This window comes from Phyllobates terribilis, unplaced genomic scaffold, assembly GCF_046119375.1.
Source record: "Phyllobates terribilis strain yellow unplaced genomic scaffold, ASM4611937v1 Scaffold_1__5_contigs__length_1240528914, whole genome shotgun sequence".
Taxonomy (NCBI): Eukaryota; Metazoa; Chordata; class Amphibia; order Anura; family Dendrobatidae; genus Phyllobates; species Phyllobates terribilis.
Window position 1 is genome coordinate 519,895,506 of NW_027362761.1, and position 26,104 is coordinate 519,921,609.

Below are 26,104 nucleotides of genomic sequence, written 5' to 3' on the forward strand. Positions count from 1 at the left end.
GACCGATTGTCTCCCACACTTGGAAGCTTCATGCTTAACCTGAAAACGAGCATTTCTTACTGGCATAATGTCCGAGCTTGTGCTGCTGATCTGCATTCTGGAACATGTCCTCTGTAGCTTGCAATCAGTCGCTCCTGATACCCAGATGTCTCTCCAGACTTGTAAAACAATAGTTCATTAACAAAGCCATTCTGACCGTCTCAGACAGTAATGTTGCATAAGGGGAGCCCATGTAATAGGCTGTTGTCACGTTGTGCAGCCTCCACTGCCCTCGCGATCTTTCTATAGAGCTTGGCGGCTGCACCCTACTGGACTTGTTAGAATTGAATGCCAGAAAGACCTGTAGCTCCATAGGTCTCAGTTTCTGGTAAGTTGTCCCTGATGTGCAGCAAAAGGTAAATTCTGAATATAGAAATATTTTATATTCCTGCTGTACAGATAACTCCCAACATGTAGAGTATGTTCACCAAAGGCGGCACACTAAATCATTTACATCAACAATGGAAACAGGAAACCACATACTAAAGATTAGACAATACCTTTAATAAATTTTGATGTACAATATAAAAATATATTAATATATAATATTATAGTGGCTCATCGGAATCAATCATTAAGCTAGCCTCTATAGCATTAGGCTGTGTTCACATGGGTCGGATTTGGCACGGATGCCATACTGCTTCAGAGAAAAGAAGAGTGCCATGAAAAAAAAGTCATATTCTGCACATAAACGTTGAGGTAGAGGTCACCCATCAAGAGTTGCCAACCACCGAGTATGTACCCTTAGATACTGAGGGGCTGCTTTTACATGATGCAAGATTTGGTGACGGTCACTCCAGTGTGTTTGTGTCTCCATTACTGGCTGTGCCGCACCACTACTTTTGTGTACGAGTATATCAATGCTGGACTTTCTTCTTGGCCCACACCAGTCATGGTCTAACCCTTTGATCAGCACATCTGTAAGCTGTGGAGACTGCACAATCGCAACTAATAGTTTATTATAGTTAGGAAACAGTAACATGACATTATTGTAAAGGAGAATATGCTTTTCTGAGTAGTCATTGGCCAGCGTGGCAGTGTCCTGAAGAAGCTTTACCCCTTAGATCCTCCATTGAAGGCCTCTCACCGAGCCAACCAGGCTTCTACTCTGCACTGACAAGGGGCAAGAACCCTGAAATACCAGGATCCTATTATTCTGCACTAATGAAGTGCGAGAACCCCAAAATACCAGCCTTCTACTCTGCATTGTCAAGGGGCAAGAACCCCAAAATACTAGGGTCTTACTCTGCACTGACAAGGAGCAAGAACCCTGAAATAGCAGGCTCATACCCTGCACTGATTAGGAGCGAGAACCCCAAACTACTGGTCTGCAAATGCAGATTCTGGTTTGGCTTTAGATCCGCAGTCATGTGGCAAAACTCTATAAAAGGTTGGATTGCTACCTCCAAGAGGTGGCGTTAGAGACCCTGTTTTTCCTCTATGAAGAGGCTATTCGCAAGATTCCTAAGACACGGAAGAGGAGACTAATGGAGCCCATGCACCTCACATGATCCTTCAGCCAACGCTTCTCTCTAAACTCCACATAAATGCTCAGCTCTCGAGAGCTCTTATATGCTATCATTGGGCAAAAAACTTAAAAATGTATGATCATATGATGGAAACTTAAAATCTGGTCATGTGGCCCCTTTGTCTCCGTGAATATACATTTAATATGCTGACAAGTAGACATATGAGTATAATTCACTGCTAGTGGGAATGTGAATATGATCCGCCTTCTATAGGATATAATAAATCTGCTTCTGTACAGGACTCACATCTGCAGTTATTACTTTCTAGAAGAAAGCAGCGAGTCAATATCTTGTATGGCTTTTGATGTCTTCTCCAGAATAGCCTGTATATTCATTTCACGGATGTCACCTCCCCCTCCATCATCGTTATCTGGCCGGCTGGGAAGTTTAGTATCATTTCTGTTGCACTGTGCGCTGCCGTTCTCCGATAAGACTGGATGTATGTGTTAAGAAATACAATGAGGACGCAGTGCTGGTCTCCTTGGCTGCAAAATGAAAATCTAATGGCTGCAATAACATTTCTTATAAAGCCGATCTGTCAGCAGGAGTCACAATACAGACTGCATACATTACACAGATCCCCTCCTGATAGTCATACAAACATCAGCCCCCACAGTCTCCTGCTGGACCCCACAGAGGCTCATTTTATTATTAGGCAGAGAAAGCAAATAATACGGCCATTCTGACAGCAGCCACATAGGGAGCAAGAGCTTGTACTGGGAAATCTGGGGACCCATCTGCTTTACAGGGTTAATCACAACTGGGACATTCATGACGGGATAGACGCAGGTCCCCATTGGGGCTCATAATCTACATTCCCTATCAGTATGTCTTTGGAGTGTGGGAGGAAACTGGAGAACCCGGAGGAAACCCACACAAACACGGGGAGAACATACAAATTCCTTGGTGAGAACCCAGGACCCCATTACTGCAAAGCTACAGTGCTACCCACCAAGCCATTGTCCTCTAAGCATCATTGCTATTTGGCAGAGATCTTCTATTATGCTGCAGATTCTCACAGCAGACCTCACTGCAACGCAAATGTTGAGATCAGCAGTAAAACCGGCATGTATCTCACCGTTCACAATGATGGTGTTACTTTAGAGTGACTGCGGCTGTGTTATGTAGTTACTTGGCAGTATTATGATGCAGATCGTGTATTACAGATCCCAGCTGCTGCAGAACCTCCTTTCAAGTGGAAAGGTTAGCTTCTGGTGAATCACTAATTGGCTTGAAGCGTTCCTTTATTTAAAAAAAAAAAAAAAAAAAGAAGAGGTTCTGCAGCAGTTGCAGTGTGCAAGATATTGTCCTGCTCCTGTAATATGCATGTTAGCTGCTGATGATCTCTGCGAAGAGAAGAATAGAGCATTTAGTCTGTGAATCAATGACTGACATTAAAGGGAATCTGTCACCCACTGTCAGGGCCCTGTGACGTGGAGGGGAGGGGAGAATATGATAACTAAGCATATAGGCGGGGATTTCGGGGAATAATAAACAGTTAGGCAGGGATTTCTTGGTGTCCGGGGGACGCCAAGCCTGTGCAAAACAGAGTTTATAAAAACAATGCAATCAGACCTCTGCTATGGGCCATACAGGTATGTATAGATTTACTTTTCTATAACCTGTATGCCCATAGTAGAGGTCTGATATCTCCCAGGAGGTAACAGATTCCCTTTAAATTTCTCCTCTCTTTTCAGAAAGGTTTTCTGCACCAAGTGAAGAATTTATGAGCAGCCACGTAGAATAATGCACTGCATGGAGAATATTAGCGGTCACATCGCAGTTTTCCTACCTGCCGGCAATCCTTTATCTGGTCTCAGATGTCCAGGAGGACAATTGAGAGAACGGGGTACATTCTCCCATAAACGCATCACATCGCCCCTGAACAAGCAGCTGCTATAAAGGATACAGTTAAACCTCTGAATCTTCTGGAGTTCACGTGCCACCGTCCTAGAGAAAGAGACCTGAAGCTCGTGATTTACATAAATTATAGATAGAATCCGTAGCAATTAGTGGAGTAATTTCACTAGGAGAACAAAAAAACTGTTTCAAATATAACCAAGGTCCAATAGTGGAAATCTCTAAAAAATCTAATCAAAGGGATTTTCTGGTTTCCCATCACTTCAGTGCTGCCATTTTGGTGCTCCTTGCAGTTCTCTGGTTACAAGGCTGCGGTGATAATGTGCCGTCTACTCGTGACTGCTGCAGCCAATCAGTAGTCATGTGTCCTACACTGCTGAGACCAGTAATTGGCTGCAGTGGTCACGTGCTGTAGGCGTGTCATCACTGCGGCAGCCTGTTTACAGAGAACGGTAGCAGCAGCTGAGAGGCGGTGCTAGAGCGTAGGAGGGGGAGTAATGCCGAGCTTATTAAGAACTTGTAAAGGGAAAACCCCTTAGAGTCCTATTCTGTTAGGTCAGGGATGCTTTACTGACCTATCAACACAGACCAATGCATAAAGGCCACATATACATTAAGTAAATGTCATCCAGACCATCTAATGTGCATGGGGGCCTCCCCAGTGTTCCCGACAGGTTATGTTGGGTGATATAAGGATCAGTTGGTTGGAATTCAATCGCCCAATCCTTTAGGTAAGATAAAGCCGCTGCCAGATAATTTCAACAGCAACCCTCAGAGAAAATAGTGGCGCTCGGCTTTGCAGGGGGAATCGGGGAGATACACATGTCTACACATTAGATCGCTGTCAGACAATTTGGCTGACATATATCTCCCCGACTACTCCAGCGTAAGTCATGTAGGATGTGAAATGTGACATATGGGGGATAGAGAGGAAAGATTACCCACCCAAACCCCTTCACCATATCAGTTTCTGTAGTAACGGGCGTCATGATTTGTCCCAATGATTTCTCATCCAGCCATCTGCACCAGGCCACTGCTGAGCGGATGTAGCTACAGGGAGACATAGATTATAGGAGGAAGTATTAGGCAGAAAAGAATAAGGAAAAGATAAAGACAAATGGAGAAAAATAAAGCAGCAATTCAGATAACATTAGGAGAATGTGAATAATGCACATCTATATCAGGGTAACCATTCTTTCTGCACATCCATTATGAAAAGCTGTCAGTGACAACCTAAATTACCTTATGGTAAAAACCCTACATTGTGTGCATTATTAAAAGATACAACTTCCAAATGTGTTTTTACTACCAATTGTCCCACATGAATTATCGCTGCAGAAGTGGTCAGTGTCTATAACAAGGTAAAGTGATGTCATATGAACACATCAGGGCTCCACACAATAATGTCAGTGCGGAGTATGGAAGTGACGAACACCACATCGGGGCTCCACACAATAATGTCATTGCAGAGTATGGAAGTGACGAACACCACATCATGGCTCTACACAATAATGTCAGTGCAGAGTATGGAAGTGACGAACACCACATCATGGCTCTACACAATAATGTCAGTGCAGAGTATGGAAGTGACGAACACCACATCATGGCTCTACACAATAATGTCATTGCAGAGTATGGAAGTGACGAACACCACATAGGGGCTCCACACAATAATGTCATTGCAGAGTATGGAAGTGACGACCACCACATAAGGGCTCCACACAATAATGTCAGTGCAGAGTATGGAAGTGACGAACACCACATTGGGCTCCACACAATAATGTCAGTGCAGAGTGTGGAAGTGGTAAACACCACATCAGGGCTACACACAATAATGTCAGTGCAGAGTATGGAAGTGGCGAACACCACATCAGGGCTCCACACAAAGTCCGTGTGGAGTATGGAAGTGGCCACAGAATGGTGAAAATTCGTAGCAATAGGAGATAAAGTGCAGATCCCGGCAGCATCCACTGCACAGTGTATAGGCTGCTGTGCTCCATCCTGTACATTGCTTAAATATGGTAACGATTAGTGTTGAGTGAGTATGTTCTATTAACCCTTTCGCCGAGTATGCTCGGGCCGAGCTCCGAGTATTTATAGCTGCTCGGTGATATGGTTGAATCGCTCCCGCGTGCATGATTTGCGACTGTTTGACAGTTTTAGTACATGTGAGGAATGTCTATTTCTTACACATTCCTCACATGTAATAAAGCTGTCAAACAGTTGCAAATCATGCACAAGGGAGCGATTTAACCTTATCACCGAGCAGCTGTAACTACTCGGAGCTCGGCCCGAGCATACTCGGACAGAACATACTCGCTCAACCCTAGTAACGATAACAACTGATCAGCAGGGGTGCCAGGTGTCACACCCCCACTGATCTGATTGGTCATCAGTAAATTCTGGACAACCCTTTTAACAAAAATAAATAGGTAAGTCACACTTATCCCACCTTGCATATTCTCCAGGATCTTCCATTTCTACTAGTTTTGACGATCCATTTGGAAAGCGCAAACAGCACCAACCGAACCGTTCATGTAGGGCAGTACCGGATGATCTCTGTAAAGCTTTGCTGTCTGGACACTAATGAAGGAGGCAACAGGACAAGGAGTTATGAGCTAATCTAAGATGTTTTCTATCATTCACCAGTTTATTTTGCTGATAAAACTGATGAGTAATTTCAATACAAACAGAATTTATTATGAAGAGAGAAATAACTGTACTAGATCCTATGAGCCGACTTTACTAACAAGGACTATTAATGGCACATTAGAAAGACTCCACATTTCTTTCGATGTAAGATCCTACTAAATCCATACTGGCAAAATTGCCGATGTCTGTCCGAGTGCTACCGTCCTAATGTACACTGTGTGCAGAATTATTAGGCAAATGAGTATTTTGATCACATGATACTTTTTATACATGTTGTCCTACTCCAAGCTGCATAGGCTTGAGAGCCAACTACCAATTAAGTAAATCTGGTGATGTGCATCTCTGTAATGAGGAGGGGTGTTGTCTAATGACATCAACACCCTATATAAGGTGTGCTTAATTATTAGGCAACTTCCTTTCCTTTGGCAAAATGGGTCAGAAGAGAGATTTGACGGGCTCTGAAAAGTCCAAAATTGTGAGATGTCTTGCAGAGGGATGCAGCAGTCTTGAAATTTCCAAACTTTTGAAGCGTGATCACCGAACAATCAAGCGTTTCATGGCAAAGAGCCAACAGGGTCGCAAGAAGCGTGTTGGCCAAAAAAGGCGCAAAATAACTGCCCATGAATTGAGGAAAATCAAGCGTGAAGCTGCCAAGATGCCATTCGCCACCAGTTTTGCCATATTTCAGAGCTGCAACGTTACTGGCGTATCAAAAAGCACAAGGTGTGCAATACTCAGGGACATGGCCAAGGTAAGGAAGGCTGAAAAACGACCACCTATGAACAAGAAACATAAGATAAAACATCAAGAATGGGCCAAGAAATATCTTAAGACTGATTTTTCAAAGGTTTTATGGACTGATGAAATGAGAGTGACTCTTGATGGGCCAGATGGATGGGCCAGAGGCTTGATCAGTAAAGGGCAGAGAGCTCCACTCCGACTCAGATGCCAGTAAGGTGGAGGTGGGGTACTGGTATGGGCTGGTATCATCAAAGATGAACTTGTGGGACCTTTTCGGGTTGAGGATGGAGTGAAGCTCAACTCCCAGACCTACTGCCAGTTTCTGGAAGACAACTTCTTCAAGCAGTGGTACAGGAAGAAGTCGGTATCGTTCAAGAAAAACATGATTTTCATGCAGGACAATGCTCCATCACATGCATCCAACTACTCCACAGCGTGGCTGGCCAGTAAAGGTCTAAAAGAAGAAAAAATAATGACATGGCCCCCTTGTTCACCTGATCTGAACCCCATAGAGAACCTGTGGTCCATCATAAAATGTGAGATCTACAGGGAGGGAAAACAGTACACCTCTAAGAACAGTGTCTGGCAGGCTGTGGTGGCTGCTGCACGCAATGTTGATCGAAAACAGATCAAGCAACTGACAGAATCTATGGATGGAAGGCTGTTGAGCGTCATCATGAAGAAAGGTGGCTTTATTGATCACAAATTTTTTTGGTTTTTGTTTTTGCATGTCAGAAATGTTTATTTCTAAATTTTGTGCACTGATATTGGTTTACCTTGTGAAAATAAACAAGTGAGATGGGATTATATTTGGTTTTTATTAAGTTGCCTAATAATTCTGCACAGTAATAGTTACCTGCACACACAGATATCCTCCTAAGATAGCCAAATCTAAAAAAAAACACTCCAACTTCCAAAAATATTAAGCTTGGATATTTATGAGTCTTTTGGGTTGATTGAGAACATAGTTGTTGATCAATAATAAAAAATAATCCTCTAAAATACAACTTGCCTAATAATTCTGCACACAGTGTAGATGGAAAAGTAAAGATTCCTTTATACAGCATCTGAGTCCAGAAGTTCCGATAGTTCGGCACACATTTCTAGCATAGTAAAATGCAGTATAACAAACGGAATTTCTCAGAGATATTCTCTGATGAAAATGTACATTAAAGAGTTACTCTCAGGTTGTCTCTTGAGCAGCTCAGAGCTATGTAGTCTCCTTACTTTCTGGTTTCTAAATGTAACACATTCAGCCATCAGTGGTTTCGTTCTGAATCTACACTGTGATCACTGTATTTACACAGAGATAACGGCATTTGAACAAGCACACAGCTCTGGACAGTAAGATCCCTGATTAGTAAACTCGCTGTGGGAGAAGCCAATGCTGTGGGCTGGTGATTTTGCAAGATTTAAAACAGCAGCTTGTCAGGAGCTGAGAGGGAGGGGAAGGGAAGTGAGAAGTTAGCTGCTGTATAGAAAACAATGGGCTGGAGAAATCTGACTGGTATGATAGGTGTTAAAGGGATTCTGTCAGCAGGTGTTTGCTATATAATCTGAGAGCAGCATGTTATAGAGCAAGAGTGCCTGATTCCATTGTGCACATACCTCATACCACTTATGAAGCCATCACATGTGGCATAACGCGTGGGGCATATTACCTTCACCCATTCAGTATCTTATATCTCTGCTGAGACATGTCCTATGGTCATATGTGAGTTCCTTGATCTTATTTACACTTTAAGGTATTTTTTTCTCCGTCATTGGACTTTTTGCATTTGCTTTATTCTTTAGGACAGGTCTTTGTTGGGTAGTGTATTATTATACACTGTTATTCTTGGCAGAGATATATACAAATATTTAGACTATCCATTTGTCATCTCTATAGAATTACATCTATATTTTTTATTGTCTTGCACTTGTTTCATATTTTAGGACTGTCTGGGAGATTGTTTTTGTGTCCATTATTTATTGATATATGGACTCTTTACAGATGGTTAAACCTTTCCCGCCTTTCTAAATGTTCTTAACCATTTCCTGTGCACTTTATAAATAATAGAGGATTTTTTTTGTACACTTTATTTATTTGCCTCTCACAAACGCCTTTATATTTGTCATTGTGGGCTTATTGGTGCTAGATATACTTTTTTTTGCTCTTATCTGATTCCAGGGATGTGTCACTTACTGGGCTGCTTGGTGTAGATTTGATAGAATACTTGTCCCGTCTGATGTAGATGTAGCAGAGCTAAGACTTATGTGCTGGATATAACCCGCCCACACCCCGGACTGGCAGCTTCCTATGTACACTGTGAATGGTCCGCAAGCTGCCAATCAGCGGTGGGGGAGGGGTTACACAGATTAGCCTGACAGCTCTACAAGGGATTTCTAGTCCAGCAGTGATAATCTCCTGCTGATAAAACACAGATTGTTTTGAAACTACAACACACAGCCTAATAAGTGACACATCCCTGTAATCAGGGTCTTATGCCCTATACAGTATTATGCTGATGTCAGATTAAATAACAAAACCCTGCTGACAGATTCCTTTCAAAGAGAGTCTGTCAGCACAAAATGACTGTTCAAACAAAGTACAGGCACTCGGTGCAACATTTAACTACACCTTCCCACCTGCTTGCTGTCCCTCTATCTCCACCTCCTCCTTTTCTCCGATTGGCAGCTCTGGCTATATGAAGCTAATGAAGGCTAGAGATAGATGAAAAAAAACAGGTGGGAAGATACACTTAAATGTGTGGCCCTGCCATGATGTACCGAGCGCCTGTACTTGGTCTGAACAGTCATTGTGTCCTGACAGACTCCCTTTGATCCCTCTCCTGGAATGTAGCTACTGCGCATCCTCAGTGGCTGAGCTCCATGGAAACCAGCTGTACACTATGAAAGATAAAGTTCAACAGCAGATAGAAAAAGCAAGTCAATTGCAAACTTGCTTATTTTCATGCAGCCTAAGTAAAGCAATTTAATAACCTGAAAAGAAATGACCCTTTAAGCTGTAGCCTTCATGGATTGGACTTTTCTAGCACATCCCATAGATGCTTGAAAGAATTGAGATTGACGAATTTGGGGACAAGTTGAACAAGACCTTGAACTCTTTGTTCCTCAAACCATATTCCTGAACATATCTTGCAGGGGCATTATCCAGCTGAAAGAGGCCACTGCCATAAAGGTGTGTACTTGGTGGATGCAATGTAACTGTCAAGGAGTACTCCTCACACTGCAGGGGGCTTTGGCCGCCCCTGACCTGGTCACTGGTTGCCCTACTTTGGACCACTTTTGTTAATTACGAACCTTCGAATACCGGAAACTATGCCTGCGGTCCTGGAGATGCTCTGACCCAATCATCTAGCCATCACAATTTGGTCCTCACACTTGCCATTTCTCCCGATATTAGATTTGTTTTCATTTTAACAAACACGTAGACTTTGCACATTACCTCTTCATTTTTATTAAAGTTGGCAAAACCCCAAATCAAGTGTAGAAGGACACCGTCCACATAGCTGGCATACACTGCGTTATTAGAATATGCTGCAAATCTTCCTTGGTTTGGGATGAAGGATTGCTGGAGCAGCACTGGAGCGACAGCTCTGGAGTCAGGTCCAGATCCCTGGAAGAAGAAATGTACATAATACCAGGACATGGCAGCCTGCCTTCACACCCATAGTTCTGTATGATGGATGCTGAGGACACGGAGTCTCTACACATAGCCGAGGAGATGTGTGACCACCGGCCCCCACTATAGTATGTGCAGCAGATAGAGCCAGTGCGATCAGCGAGTATCCCTGATATTTTCTGCAATATTATTTATAACTAGGAAACTTGTCAGACAGAGCAAACACCGATAAGAAGAATCAATGGCTTTGTTTGGGAATATCTAGAAAATGCTTAAGGGGAATCTGTCAGTAGGTTTTTGCTATTAAAGCTGAAGACAGCATGAGGTGGGGGTTAACACACAGATTCCAGTGATGCCTCTCTTATCAAGCCCTGTGGTTTTGTTTGTTTGCAATGATTGTTTTGGCACAGGTGCTTATTTCTGTACACAGCGGCTCGTGCATGCTAGTTCGACACGCCCCCTCCTGTGATAGGCACTGTCTATGGACTTTGTACACTGAGAGCCTGGTGTGGGCGGGGTTAGCTGTAGAGTGGGCAGGGTTAGCTTCCTCAGCTCTGCTTCATGCTGAATCTAAAAGTTCAGATTGTGTCAGAACGGCTGCACCCAGTAATCTAAGTGATACATCGTTGGAATCAGGGTCTTTTTGCCTACATCAGGCTGCTGTTAGCTTCCCTTTAAACCTCGGTGTTTATTCAAAGTTCCCTCTATTTTTTTTGGAAAACATGATTTTTAATAATGTGTCCCCAAATATAATTACCTTGAATAGAGCAAGAGGTGTGTGCTAAACGAGAAGCAGTCCAGCCCAATCTGATTCCCATAGAAGTGCTGCCCCAACAAGGCCCTACTCCCACAGGGAGGAACAGATCGGGCAATGACACTTCTGTGGACTAGACTGAGATCAAAGAATCCTGATTGGGAAAAACTGGTCTAAATTTAATGGTTACATACATATTATTGCACTTTACTGACCCGTGTGTTTTTTTTTTACCCCCCCCCCCCCCCCCCTTCCTCGAGTGTCTAATGTCTAGGACTGGTGGTCACATATGGTCAGTAGCTCTGTCCCACCGTTCAGATCTGCTTGTATTTTGTGTGTTGTGCAGATCATGCAATAAAAGCAGATTCCAACTAGTGCGGAGCACATTATCAGCCCCATAATGATTAATCACAAGGCCATTTTATTACAGAGATGCTTACAGATTATCTTCACCTTCGCACAGAATTTTTTTTATTCTTCATTTGCTTCCTGTATGCAAAGTTATAGCAAAAGTATATAAAAATGGCCAATCACAGCACGGCTTTCATTTCTTATTGTTCTTGCAAAAAATAAAAGCTGAAAGGTCATTGGTTGCTTTTAGGACCTTACTTCCACAACTCTTTATGGAGAGACAGTTACATAACCTTGAACCCAGGGCTGTGGAGTCGGAGTCGGTGCTCATTTTGGTGGTGTCGGTATAAAATGGACCGACTCAGACTCCTAAAATATATAATAAATTGGGTGCAGTAGATCAATGCAGTTTGTGGGGAATATTTTTTCATAAGAATTTGGGAAAGTTATGAAATGTCCTATAAATGGCTGTTCTATTCCTGATCTAAGGCTACATTCACACACAGCGTTTTTGCTGCGTTTTTTGAGGATACATTTTTCAGCTGCAAAAGCAGATCAGCTTTTTTAAAAACCGCATCACCTGAAAGGTTTTTGAGCTCATAGATAATGTTTTCAATAGCAAAAGCAGATTAGAAAAACGCCGAACAAACTCATTCTTTGGGCGGATCCGTTTTTGAGCGCAAAAATGGATCCTCACAAAACGATGTGTCTGAATGTCATATCTTGAAACCCATTGACTTTGCTGGGATGCCCAGAGTCACTGCATTTTACTGCAAAAAACAGATCCACAAAATCGCTGTGTGTGAATCATGGCCGTAGCCAGAGAGGGGCAGCGGCCCCCCCCTCCTAGAAACAGGGGCACGCACCTATCAAAACTCACTTGTATGCTGCAGTGCTCCCATCCTGCACTGGCTCCAGACTGCAGGGGGCAATCTCCCCTCCTCTGTCCTGTCTTCTGCCCTCTTCACCAGAGAGAGGAGGGGGAGGGGTGCCTGCCCTGCACAGGATCCCATTCCTGGGCCCCGAGCTGGAGAAAGTGAAAGTACTACTGCTCATCTCTGTCACAGGAAGGTAACTAATGCTAATATTGTAGGTGATTATTATGTGCTCTCTGTACAATGTGTATGAACTACATGTGCAATGTACTATTTGCTGTCTGTATCTGTCTATCACACTCTATCCTTCCATCCATCATTATATTCTATCTAAATATCTTGATTATTGTATCATAAAAATTATTAAATGTCTGATGTTCACATTGTACTACAATAAATTTTTCACTTAAATATAAGCAATATATGTGGGCATCGGAGTCGTGGAGTCGGAGTCAGTGTAAGGGAAATTGAGGAGTCGGAGTCGCAGGTTTGACTTACCGACTCCACAGCCCTGCTTGAACCGCAAAAAAGTTGCATGAAATATAATTTGCTTAGGACCTGTTCACATGCTGCATTTTTTCTATGAATTTTCCAAGGGTACAAAAAACACTGCATTCTACTGTAGAAGCAAAGAGAATGAGATTTCTGAAATCTCATGCACGTCCTGCTTCTTTTTCCCTGCAGATTTGAACAATTAAAGAATTTTCCGAACCTACGGCGTGTCAATTCTTCCAGCGTTTTGCAGCGCTTTTCACTCATTAAAATGAATGTGACAAAAAAAAAAACCTCAAAAGACATGCAGTACTTTCCTGCCAACATTGGTTTTTGGTGCAGAAAAGTCTACTACAAATACTCAATGTGTGCACATACTCTTAGGCCCTGATTCGTCTAGGAAAGCGTTTTTCCCATTGGTCGTCATGAGGGGCCGGGGTGGAGTGCGAGGTGCCTGACTTATTAAGAGACAATTCTTAATTAATCAAACGAGGCGCTAAGTAGCGTACGCTTCCATGTGCACCTAGCCACAAATATCACTTTAGTCAGGGACTGGAGTAAGAGGTATTGCATAAGGAACGTTGAGCGTGGGTCGCCACGCTCTGTCAAGCCCCCCATCACAGCATCATCCATTTTGCCGAAGCTGGGCAAGTCGCTAAATTTTTGCACAGCTGCACATTTTGCAAAAATATTGTTACTTATTAAAGCTTTTCACGTCAATTTTGGCATAAAAGCGTTGATGAATCGGGGTCTTAAGAGTCTGGTTTGGCCACGATGAGGTTCCAGAACATCTCACACATTTCCTCTTTTGCATATTTGAGCGCTTGGGATCATTTCCACAGCCTCCACCCTGAGCTTTTCTATCCTGCATTTTGCATAGTGGCGAGACAATGCTTATTCAAATACACATGGAAATGACGCATGGAAATCCGTACCATCCTCCAGCAACAGCTGTCAGACAGAGGACTGATGGAGAGCTTGTGCTGGCAGCAAAACTCCAAGAATCTGGGGAAAGAAAAGTACAATGAAAGTAGAATTCCACTCCTACTTACCAATTAGAGCGGAGCAAAACATCTCAAGCACCCTGGTCCAGCGATCACGTCAGTGGTCTGTGGCTGCCAGAACGGAGCCCGCAAACCCAACCCTACCTGCAGCATCCTCCTCTAATCAAGAGGCTCGGGGGAGGGGGACGGCACAGGTAGTGGACAGTGCGCAGGGCTCTGGTCCGAGAGCCACAGACTACCAACATGGCCGCTGGACCACAGTCCTACGAATCTTATTCAACACTAAGGGTTTCAGTATAGAGATCCATCCCCTATAGAATATCCTATAGTATAACGGACAGAACATAAGACGACATCACACCCTTCCTGCTTATATACCATCAATACATAAGAATGGATGATCCAGAAGGATGTGTTCAATCTATTAATGAATAAAAAGTGGCGCTGCACCCAGCTTTCCTAGAAACCTACAAACCATTCAGGATGCGGAGATGCTAATAAAATTGCTTTATACACCTAAAATTACATTTATACCCAGAAAAATAAATCCAGAGCGCTCCCTTCTGTGTAACTTGCTGACCGCTGCTTGCTGTAAAGAATAAATCTGTGCCCGCAGCAGAGACACCGAGACAAAGCACAGGACGAGAGGGCGGTTTCAGCTCTCTGCTCTTCTATATTTCAAAGTCATTTTAATCTGGAGCAGGCAAGTCACTGGACTATGGCAAGAACAATGCAGGCTGGATGTGAAAGCAAGAAAGTTCCCGCACCTATTAGTGCTGGTAGAATGCTGATGAAGATGAACTGCCCTCTCTCAAAGAGCTGATAGCAAGTTACGGTGAATGACAATCAGGACAGCTCCTGGATAAATTAGATTGGAGAGAGCAGCTAAAGCTGGTATAACTTGTGGGGGATAAGGGAATCAAGTCCATGCTTTTAAAAAGGTATACAGTGCTGTTCACCATTATTGGCACCTCATCATTTTTTCCACAGACTGTACAATATCTTCAGAAATAAATGGAAATGTACCAAAGTTATATCCTCAGGATTTTTTAATTATTGGTCCAAAGTAATACAACAATAAAACATTGTTTTTCTACTTTCATGTTGCAATTTCAAAGAAGAAACAGAATAATCAGCATGCGCAGCAATAAAGGCACCCCTAATTAATACTTGGTTGCACACCCTTTAGTATTACTGACAGCCTCTAACCGTTTCTTGCAGCCATTTTTTCTTTTTCAACCATTCCTGTGTACTTTTGGATGTGTGATCTGGGTCATTGTCTTGCTGGAGGACCCATGATCTTCGACTCAAACCAAGTTTTCTTAAACTGGGTAGGACATTTTGCTCTAAAATCTCTTGATAAGTCTCTGATTTCATGATTCCTTTCATATGGTCAAGGTCTCCAGTACCAGACACAGCAAAGCAACTCCACAGCACTATGGATCCTCCACCATGCTGAACTGTTGGTAAGGTGTTATTTTCCTTATAAGCTTCATTGCACCATCTGTAAACAAACTGTTACTTTGGTTTACCAAAAAGCTCTTGTTTCATCTGTTCCCAGAACATTTTCCCAGAAGGATTGTGGTTTGTCAAGGAACTCTTTGGAAAAGATCAGTCGTTCCTTTTTATGTCTTTTCTTCAGCAATGGCTTCTTCCTTGGCCTTCGCCCATAAAGTTCTGCTTGGTTTAGTGTGCGCTGTATGGTACTTGTTGAAACCATGACCCCAGACTGTTCCATGTTAGCCTTCAGGTCTTTGGATGTTTGACGTGCTGTTTTTTGCCACCATTCACACCAACCAACCATCGAAGACATATCTTGCCAATTTTCCTCTTTCCCCCACATTCAGGGAGGTTTTTGACGGCTTCACGTTTGGCAAACTTCATAATAACATTGCGCATTGTTGAAACTGAGATACCAAGGTCTTTGGAGATGGCATTGTACCCTTTGCAAGTCTTGTGTTTGATAATAATAGCAGTTCTGATGTCCTCAGACAGCTCCTTTGTCTTCACCATTGTGACAAAGGAACAGGGCCTACCATGTGGATTTTAAAACACTAAAGTCATCATTCATTGGCTAATTCATGTCACATAGGCACCGACAATTAATCACAGGACAGTCTCTTTTGTGATTTACCACAGTCAGGTCAAATTGTGTTTCCATACTAAATAAATGTAAAGAGTGCCAATACTAGTGACACAGTAAGCTTTAGGTTTTTCTATTTTTCCCTCCCATTGCTTTTTTGTTTTAAATTATTGTTTAGGATTTGCTCTTTTGTATGTAACACGAGTCTCTATACAAAAAAACTTTCACTTGATTCATTTTTTTCAGGAGATATTCCACATTATGTACTTAAACTTCATGAGTGCCAATAATGACGAGCAGGACTATATATATGCACACGTAGTGTTTTTGGAAAGAAAAATACAGCATTTTACTGAAGTGAATAAGATTTCTGAAATCTTATTTCCTTGCACATTTGAAGCAGTTTCAGATCTGCCGCGTGTCAGTATTTACCCAATGTAATCACTGGGAAAAGCCCCCTCCGCAAAACACGCACAATTTTTATGCAGCATTTTTCCTGCCAGGGACGTTTTTTTTTATGCAGAAATGTCTGCAGCAAATACTCAATGTGTGCACATACCCTTAGGGGTTTCCGCACCTTTTCTGCATCTCTTGGCAGGAAAAATGAAGCGTAAAATAGATACATTTTTACTGAGTTTTTTTCTTTTTTTGAAGATTTTTTTTCCCCTTATTAGTATGGGTGAAATCTGCCGCAAAAAAACTTTGAAAGAACTGACATGCTGCAGGTGTAAATCAGCAAGTAAAAAATAGGCAATGTGTGCATGAGACTTCATTCACTTACCTGGCACTAGGAAATCCTTCAAGTTTTGTGATAAATCTGCGTCGAAATAAACACGACAAATCTGCAATGTGTGCACTGGTCCTTACCCTGGTTTTGTGCACAAGGACAGGTCCGCCTGAACCATTCAGCATAGGCACAACAGTAATACCGACCTTGTAGCCTGGGATATGAGAGAGCGCACAGAATAAGGGGCTCGGGGCTTGTCAGGGGGGAGATCCCGCGCAGTATACAGCCGGTCGTCTGTCTGATATCACACAAATAATACAAGTTAATGAAAGAAATAAGGCAAGGGGGCTTAGTCAGTCACAGTTTAAATGTGGCTTAGGCAAATTAATTGCCTTTACTCAGGGCAACAGACCTTTCAATTTACTCTATTGTTCCCTATTATCAGCCATATCAGGCTGGGGAGAAGCTCCAGTGTCCTTAAATCGGGAGGAAAACGTTTCTTTCATACCTTCAGTGCAGAAAACCCCAGCAAGGGTTACTGGATCCTAAAGGGAATCTGTCAGCAGGTTTGTGCTACCTCATCTGAGAGCAGCCTGATGTAGGGGCAGAGACCCTGATTCCAGCGATGTGTCACTTACTGGGCTGATTAGTGTAGTTTGATAAAATCACTGTTTTATCAGTAGGAGATTAAGAACTAACTAGCAGCTTTCTGCCTATGCATAGAGTACACAGAAAGCGGCCAATCAGTGGTGTGGGCAGGGTTATACAGAGCTCAACATTCAGAGCACTGCTAGATCTGAAACAGAGGAATCAGTTTTTAATAAAACTTGTAGCAAGCAGCCCTGTAAGTGTCAGATCACTGGAAACAGGGTCTCTGCCCCTACATCATGCCGCTCTCTGATGATGCTCGATTCCCTTTAACCCCCTTATCAACATATGACGTACAGTTAAAGTCATATATTGGCTCACTGACTGATGCGGGATCAGGAGCTGAGCCCATCTTTGCCTGTATGTGATGGCTGTGATATTCAGCCATTATCTACCAATGACAGCTGTGCATGGAGAGGGGCTCCGCACACAGCTCTTAGCTTTTACATGCTGCTGTCGATCTCTGCCAGCAGCATGCCATCATTCTATGCACCCATCTGACGTGATGGCGGGGGGCCAATGGGTTGCCATGATGGCTGGAGGTCTGCTAATCAAAAAATAAAAATAATACACCCGTCGGTAAACGGCATAATGAGAGAGAGAATTTTAATGCCAAAATTATGTTTTTCGGCCTCCACAACATTGTAAAACAACACAATAAGAAGCAATGAAAACATTGCATTTACCCAAAATGGTATCAATATACATGTCATCTCATGGTACAAAAAACAAGCCCTCACCCAGCCCCATCCACCAAAAGTTGAAAACGTCACGGTTCTCGGAAAATGGCGACACAAGTGAATATTTTTTTTCCTTTCTACAAATTCCTGAATTTTTTTTCACCACTTCAAACAAAAAATAAAATTGTGCAATTGCGTTTTTTTGCCACACTTGGAATTTTTTTTCACATTTCCCAGTACATCCCATGATAAAACAAATGGTGTCTTTCAAAAGTAATACTCGTCCCACAAAAAAAGAAGCCCTCATAAGGCTATGGGGATGGAGAAAAAGTTATGGCTCTGGGAATCAAAAAAGAAAAAAAAAAAAATAGCCATGTCGGGAGGGGGTTAAAGGGTTTTCACACTCTAAATAAATTTGCCATAAACGTCTCAAATGCAGATCCCATTTCTTTATGGCAGTAAAGGAAACCAGTCAAGGACACTTGCTCAGCTAAGTCCCATAGAAGTGAATGAAGAGTCACAGGAGCAGCTGCCTTTTCATTCTGTCTAAATGCAGCAGCCGCAGGATGTCTCACTGGTGGGATAGAGGTCTGGGGGTGCGGGCAGGGGTGTAACAATCGCGGTCGCACATGCGACCAGGCCGTGCGGGTGAGGGGCCCGTCGACGCCAGCGCAAACTTCAACTGGATGTGCGACCTCAGAAGCACAGCAGACCCGACGGGGCCAATCAGAGGCCAGCAGCTGACGTCGGCGTAAGGGACATGTATACTAGGATGGGGGGATATACATGTATACGAGGAAGGGGCCCAGGATGAAGGACATATGTACCAGTATGGGGGACATATATATACCAGCATCGGCCCAGGATGGGGGACATATATACCACAATGGGAGATAAGTAAACCAGGAAGGGGCCCAGGATAAGGGACATATATACCAGGATGGGGGACATATATACCAGGATGGGGGACATATATACCAGGATGGGCCCAGGATGGGGGACATAACTAGATAATGGGGGAGGGGGTGCAACTCGTATGTTCTTATAGGATTTAGAATACTACAAAGGCCCATACATCTGCCAACACATGGGGTGGCGGGAGAGGGCAGGTCCCAATTTTGCACAAGGGCCCATCAGAGTCTAGTTACACCACTGGGTGCGGGGGTACCAGACGCAGGATGATATAGCACATCCAGTGCATCAGCTAGAAATGTCTGAGATGGGAATAATGCTCTCAATGAGGTCAGTATCACTATAAGCTGCGTACACTCAGCTCTCAGCACCACGTACCTGTTTAGTGTCTTCCTTTATGAAGCAATGTTTGAAGTATTTTCCCATAGAATCACCCTCAGAAGTAAAAACGGAGCCGTCGCCTGGGTGAATTTCCACCAAGTTGGTTCTATCCAAAATGAATCTGATACAAATAAGAACGGTCAAACTGTGGATGAGGCAGAACATTACGCAGCGCCTACAGCACAAGGTTACGCAGCGCCTACAGCAGAAGCCCAATATGTATTTCCTTACAAATGCAATATAGACCCCAGCGGCCCACAGCACTGCAGGATGAGAACACTGCAGGGAGCATACAATGGCTACATGAGCACCCAGTAGTTTGGTATTCATAGGGCCAGAAATCTTTTTAAAACCTATACAAAAGGCAAATGCCAGCAGGGGGCAGCCTATATAAAATAGCTTTCAGCACAGCGTGCACAGTAATTGCAAAGAAAAGGTAGACTAGGTGTGTAGTCCGGACTCAAGAGCTCCGCTGATAGGTGGTTTCACCCACAGCAAACTCTTTCAGGCACCCATTATTGCTTTCTCCCCTCTCTGCCAGGTGACATGGGGCTGTCAGGCATCATATACTCTTCAGGACTTAAGATATCAGGGCAGTTTTCTCTGGGAGTGCCAGGAGGCAGTGGGCCGCACAGGCCTGATCTCCTGGACACCACAACTGCTGCCTGAAGGTACAGTCCTGTGCCCTCTTTGCCCAGGATCTAAGGGGTAAGGTTTCTCCATGTGGAGAGTGACAAGCCAGGCCTGGCATGTCAGAGTGAGGAGACTTATACTCCATGCATGCTCCTTTTCTTTCCCAGTGCACGCTGAATATAACAAGGCATCTGTGTAGTGGTAATGTACCGCAAAGTCACTAGAAACACTTTTATGCTTCAAACACATTGAAAAATAGGACAGAGGCCAGACACTATATCTCTGAAGACCCTTTGACACTTTTTGTGTCAGGTGTGACTGTCTTAAGTAACAGAACCCCCTGTGTAAATCATAGAGGATTGTCACCCACATAGGAGGACTTTACGCCACCTTATTTCACCTGAGAGGATGTCCTATAATAATCTGCATCACATGAAGACGTGACAGTGTGGCTGCCTGTATCCTCATCTGGCGATCGATGGTCCTGATGTGATCTGAAAGGCGTTTTCCACCTCTGAGAAATGCGCGGTCCCTTATAAAGTGCACAATATAGTATAGTGGATCTTGTCTAAATACGGCGAATAATAATGTTTCACCTGTAGAGGACACCACTGTAGATCACCACCTTCACAGGCAATGAATTTCCTGCCAGCGCGTCTCCTCCTTCCAGAGCGGATCTACAAGACCTCCATCTGTAACAAGACAGTGTGGAGAGGAATATGAATGGTGCTTACACTATTGATCTGCTGTGTATTGATCGGAGAGCGCAGATCGACTGCAAAGAAGTGATTGTCACACAAGAGAATAGTTGTCAAAAACTGGATACAATTTAAGGATTCCTGATGTGCGGCGGACAACCGGGGTGCGGTACAAGTAGCAGCTGCAGGCAGCTCAGATGGGGGCCAAATACCCTACCAGCAAGGGGTTAATATGCTAAAAATTACAGAGTGGATTGCACCTGTGCCACCATGTTACCCCCCCCCCCACACACCTGTGCCGCCATGGGACCCCCTACCTGTGCACATGTGCGGCAGAGCAGGTTAGTGGTAACGCTTTTGGTAAAACCGACACGGTTCTTATTTCTAGGGAGTTAGACCCAGCCGCAGTCTCCGCTTCGCACACGAGTTGCTTTATGTCACCTTGTCGGGGAAACTGTTGGTGGAAGTGAAGCGCTAAGTCCATGGGATACTGAAATGGTGGTGGACAGTCGGCCACGGAGAAGCGCTGCACCAGCCACGTGTACAGGCAGGTGTGTTTTGTCAGACATAATGGAGACCCCTGTTGGAGGACACAGGAGGAATATTTTGACCTGCTCAGGTCTCTTGTGGGTTTGATCTTTGCCGTTTGGGGGTCAGTGTTCTCTTTACTCTGGGTTGTATTTTCTGGAGCACAGGGGACGCAGCTTAGCTGACACAAAAACTTCACAGTCAATTCTTTCTGTAGGGCCGTCATGTACAGATGAGCATGTCCATCCACTGAGGAAACATGTACACTGCCGTCCTCCAGACATGCCACACAACCAGAGTCTTCCTTCAGAGATGGCCACGCAACCTCAGAGATCTCAGGCAGGAGAGTCTGCGGAAAGAGCAAGAGTGAAAGCTCGCTTTATAAACCCATCAAGGCTGGGAAGGGATTATCCCAAGGTTTTCAGTAATCCCCTATCCACAGGCTAGGGGATAATTTCCTGAATCCACAGGCTAGGGGATAATTTCCTGAATCCACAGGCTAGGGGATAATTTCCTGAATCCACAGGCTAGGGGATAATTTCCTGAATCCACAGGCTAGGGGATAATTTCCTGAATCCACAGGCTAGGGGATAATTTCCTGAATCCACAGGCTAGGGGATAATTTCCTGAATCCACAGGCTAGGGGATAATTTCCTGAATCCACAGGCTAGGGGACTGCCTGCCTGCATGAAGCAGAGATGGAGGATGCGCAGCACAACTCCATTCATTGTTTATGGGATTGACAGATCGGTAAGAACTGTACTTGGTTGCTCCCAATGAGCACATATGATATCGAAATGCATCATGCTCTGTACAACCCAATTCTCGGGATCGCTGGGACCTTCCAACAATCCCGACAATGGATCATTGTCTGAGAGTAACAGAGATTGAGTATGTGCACCTCCACGTCATTAGTTCTCTATGGACATAGCCCCATAAATGAATGGAGCGGAGCTGTGCATCCTCCATCGCTGCTTCATTCAGGCAGTCGGACCCCATCAATCGATAAATTATCCCCTATTCTATGGATAGCTTAGTATCTTGAAAAAAATACATGTCACCCCTGTTCACATCACATCTTTCCATCAAACACATTTATTGATGATGTTGCCTGATGTGCTGTAGATCTTTGCATAGAACGGCGGAGCTCACCATGCTTCTCTCTACAGGATTTGTAAGGTTTATGTCTTCTGGCCTTACCAAGCCCTAAAGGACATTATCTTGGCTTCCGCCAGGTTAATCGACCAATTTGGCTGTTTCAGATTAGAAGCTAAACATAGGGCTTAGCGTGATGTGAACAGGTCTGAAGTGATCGTACAACACACAGGCTAGATGCTTCCCATGAGGTCTGAAGACGGGTGCAGGTACCAATATACCTGATGGCGCATACTGAGAACCCCGATATACATACCATGATCTCCTCTAAAGGTACCAGGCTTGAAGGTAAAAACGGACGACTGGAAAAAGTGTTGCGAAAGTTCAGAGCCTGAAGAACTTGTTCCTGATGATTAAGCAGAAAACACTTTTGGTTTAAAAAAATTATACACAGGAAATGCCCAATTTCTGTGCAGCAAAATAAGCCGGCGCCTATATGGTACATTGTGGGCACCTGTCATGAGACCTGTCTGGTTTCATGTGAAATTCCAACAAAGAATGAATTTGGGGAAGGGGAAAGCTATGCAGACCCCAAATCCAGATTTTAGAGGGGCTATCCATTACTTGGATATTGTTGACCTTTTCATCACCCTCCCTGATCAGCTGTTTGCAGCTCCAGTGGTGGCCAGATGTAAACAGTGTAAGGCGCAGGGCAGCAAGGGGCGGGCAGAGCTGCAGTACCTGAGAATGGCCACTACAGTGTATGGCGCTGTGCTGTTCCACGCCAGTAGGGGGCGCTGAGTGCCGGATCTCAGCTCTGATATTGATGACCTATGAAGTGGATAACAGCTTTAAAGGCTGTATTTTGAATCTTCATCTAGTAGAGGGAGGATCACTTCTGATATTTAAAGGGGATGCTGGTCCACAGGACAGATCATCAATATTCGATCGGAGGGGGTCTGACATCCGGCCCCCTGCTGATCAACTGGTATTTGTTCCAGTAGGGGGCAGATGTGATCACATGGAGCGTAGGAGTGGTTCTGCAGGACTTGGCTAAACACTGGAGGGAGCCGAGCTTTGCAGCACTGTGTCATGTGTTTGTCCCGCCGCTGCCAGAGGAGTATTCAGCTAATTGGAGAATGCTGGATGTCGGACCCCCAGTGATCTCATATTGACCAATCCTACTGATATGGCATGATGGTGTGACTGGATAATCCCCTTAAGGGCCCGCTCTCCCAACAGTAGATTCTCTAATGCGAGAAAATCGGATGGGTTATGTAAATGACCCTCAGAGTTTGATTAGTGTCAGCTTAGTGTGATCCCATTCTCTAGGATGAGAGAACAGCAGTACAGGCGAAGAGGAGAAAGAGAACCTAATTTCTCCATCTGCTCCATCGTGTGAATCCATGGAAACCAGACTGCACTCAGATGTCATCAGAGCGCAGTCCGACATTTTCCACGCACTCAATGACTTGTATGGACGAGTGTGATTCGATTTGCAGAGCCAATCACAGCATGCCGCATAGTTATGGGAAATAAATCGCAGATCTGCACAGCCCCATTGGATATCATTGGTTAGAGAAAACATTGAACACCACCAGTCCGAGTTACACACAGGTGTGAGCGAGGAATACGGGGGATTCCCAGGATATGTAAATATTTCACAGTCTCAAATAGTATTAAAATAAATTCCTATCGTACCAGCATCGCATCCTCAGCCTCCCCCACCATTCTGGTCTTTACACAGCTGCAGAAATTACGTCCTGTATAGACCACTGCTGCCAATCACCTCTAGCATACATGGGACATCCTCAGGTCAGTGATTGCCTACTGTGGCCGCGTCCGGTCTATGGGGCGTCACTGCAGCGGGTGTATTTATTTGCAGCTATATAAGAGACATTGCACAATATTATGGAGACGTAATACACCCATATGTGTGAGGCCCCTACGTCTCCATCAGCTACATCTGGCTGCTAACATTACACGGTGCCAGTCTATATGGCGGCCGGTCCATACAGCGCCCGGTCCATACAGCGCCAAGTCTGTACGGCGGCCGGTCCATACAGCACCCGGTCTATACGGCGGCCGGTCCATACAGCGCCCAGTCTGTACGGCGGCCGGTCCATACAGCGCCAAGTCTGTACGGCGGCCGGTCCATACAGCGCCAAGTCTGTACGGCGGCCGGTCCATACAGCGCCAAGTCTGTACGGCGGCCGGTCCATACAGCGCCAAGTCTGTACGGCGGCCGGTCCATACAGTGCCAAGTCTGTACGGCGGCCAGTCCATACAGCGCCCAGTCTGTACGGCGGCCGGTCCATACAGCACCCAGTCTGTACGGCGGCCGGTCCATACAGCACCCAGTCTGTACGGCGGCCGGTCCATACAGCGCCCGGTCTATACGGCGCCCGGTCCATACAGCGCCCGGTCTATACGGCGCCCGGTCCATACGGCGCCCGGTCCATACAGCGCCATGTCTATACGGCGCCCGGTCCATACAGCGCCATGTCTATACTGCGCCCGGTCCATACGGCGCCATGTCTATACGGCGCCCGGTCCATACGGTGCCCGGTCTATACAGCACCATGTCTATACGGCGCCCGGTCCATACAGCGCCCGGTCCATACGGCGCCCGGTCCATACGGCGGCCGGTCCATACAGCGGCCGGTCCATACGGCGCCCGATCTATACGGCGCCCGGTCTATACGGCGCCCGGTCTATACGGCGGCCGGTCCATACAGCGCCCGGTCTATACGGCGCCCGGTCCATAAGGCACCCGGTCCATACAGCGCCCGGTCTATACGGCGCCCGGTCTATACAGCGGCCGGTCCATACAGCGCCCGGTCTATACGGCGCCCGGTCTATACGGCGCCCGGTCCATACAGCGCCCGGTCTGTACGGCGGCCGGTCCATACAGCGCCCGGTCTGTACGGCGGCCGGTCCATACAGCACCCGGTCTGTACGGCGGCCGGTCCATACAGCACCCGATCCATACGGCGACCGGTCTATACGGCGCTTTCTTTCACCAACTTTATTTATAACATCCTGCAGATGCAATTTGAGCCATAAACCATTTATCGTAAAGACATAAGGATCCCGGAGGGTCTCACCCGGCAGCTGCTTGTCACATACTCCGTCCTGTGCCGCCCCCTCCCCGGCCTCTGCACCGGGTGACCACCAGCCTGGGGCCTCTCATACATGAACTCCGTCCCGCATGGAGACAGAAGGAGCCGCGCTCCATCCCCGTACTGAACCTCCGCCGAGTCATCCGCGTACAGGAGCAGAGAGCACGGAGCCGACATCCTACTCCTCCGGGCACATAACCAACCGACACTGTACTGTTCAAACGGCCCGGCCACACTGAGCACCGCCCACAATTCGCTGATTGGCCACGGTGCAACCAAGCAATACATTCTGATATTCTGATTGGATAACAACGTCGTTGCCATGACAGATGAGGAAGCCGCTGGAGAAGTCACGTGACCATAGCAGATGGGCCTAAAGCAGCCCTTACTGCGCATGCGCAGCACCCGAATGTACTTTTGTTTTCTCTCTCTCATTATGTGGAACTATAATATAAAGGCTATGTGTCCACGATGCAGAAATGAAGCAGAAAATGTCTGCAGCATTTCTGCATCTCCCTGGCAGAAAAAACGCATGCAGATTGTGCATGTGTTTTTCCTGCAGAATACATACGGATTCACATGCGGATTGACAAGCGCTTTCCAGGCGATAGCATCACTTGGAAAGTGCTTGACAACTAGGTCACACTATATAAATCCATGCAAACAGCATGGATT

General features: G+C 45.1%; 1 protein-coding gene across 2 annotated transcripts; it reads right to left on the reverse strand.

The window, feature by feature from the left end:
• Positions 1–522: 522 nt before the first annotated feature.
• Positions 523–25,676, reverse strand: CUNH5orf34 (chromosome unknown C5orf34 homolog). 2 transcript variants are annotated; one of them, XM_073680301.1, is made up of 12 exons: positions 25,415–25,676; positions 22,624–22,713; positions 21,002–21,561; positions 20,583–20,678; positions 19,351–19,474; positions 16,939–17,030; positions 13,854–13,923; positions 10,270–10,440; positions 5,881–6,011; positions 4,374–4,478; positions 3,478–3,518; positions 523–2,001 (listed from the first exon to the last, which is right to left on the reverse strand). In XM_073680301.1, exons 1-12 carry the CDS (start codon positions 25,604–25,606, stop codon positions 1,826–1,828), a joined length of 1,848 nt encoding a protein of 615 aa, XP_073536402.1. In that variant the 5' UTR covers positions 25,607–25,676; the 3' UTR covers positions 523–1,825. The 2 variants fall into 2 exon arrangements, with proteins under 2 accessions (XP_073536402.1, XP_073536403.1); XM_073680302.1 differs by lacking the exon at positions 10,270–10,440.
• Positions 25,677–26,104: the final 428 nt, after the last annotated feature.

Bases quoted from the DNA above. Each gene is read 5' to 3' on its own strand.
- CUNH5orf34 (XM_073680301.1), bottom strand. From the start codon at position 25,606: ATGTCGGCTCCGTGCTCTCTGCTCCTGTACGCGGATGACTCGGCGGAG. The intron at 21,562-22,623 runs GTATGTATATCG...CTCTTTCCGCAG, and splicing joins TACCTTTAGAGGAGATCATG to ACTCTCCTGCCTGAGATCTC. The intron at 3,519-4,373 runs GTGGGTAATCTT...CTCTTTCTCTAG, and splicing joins GATATGGTGAAGGGGTTTGG to GACGGTGGCACGTGAACTCC.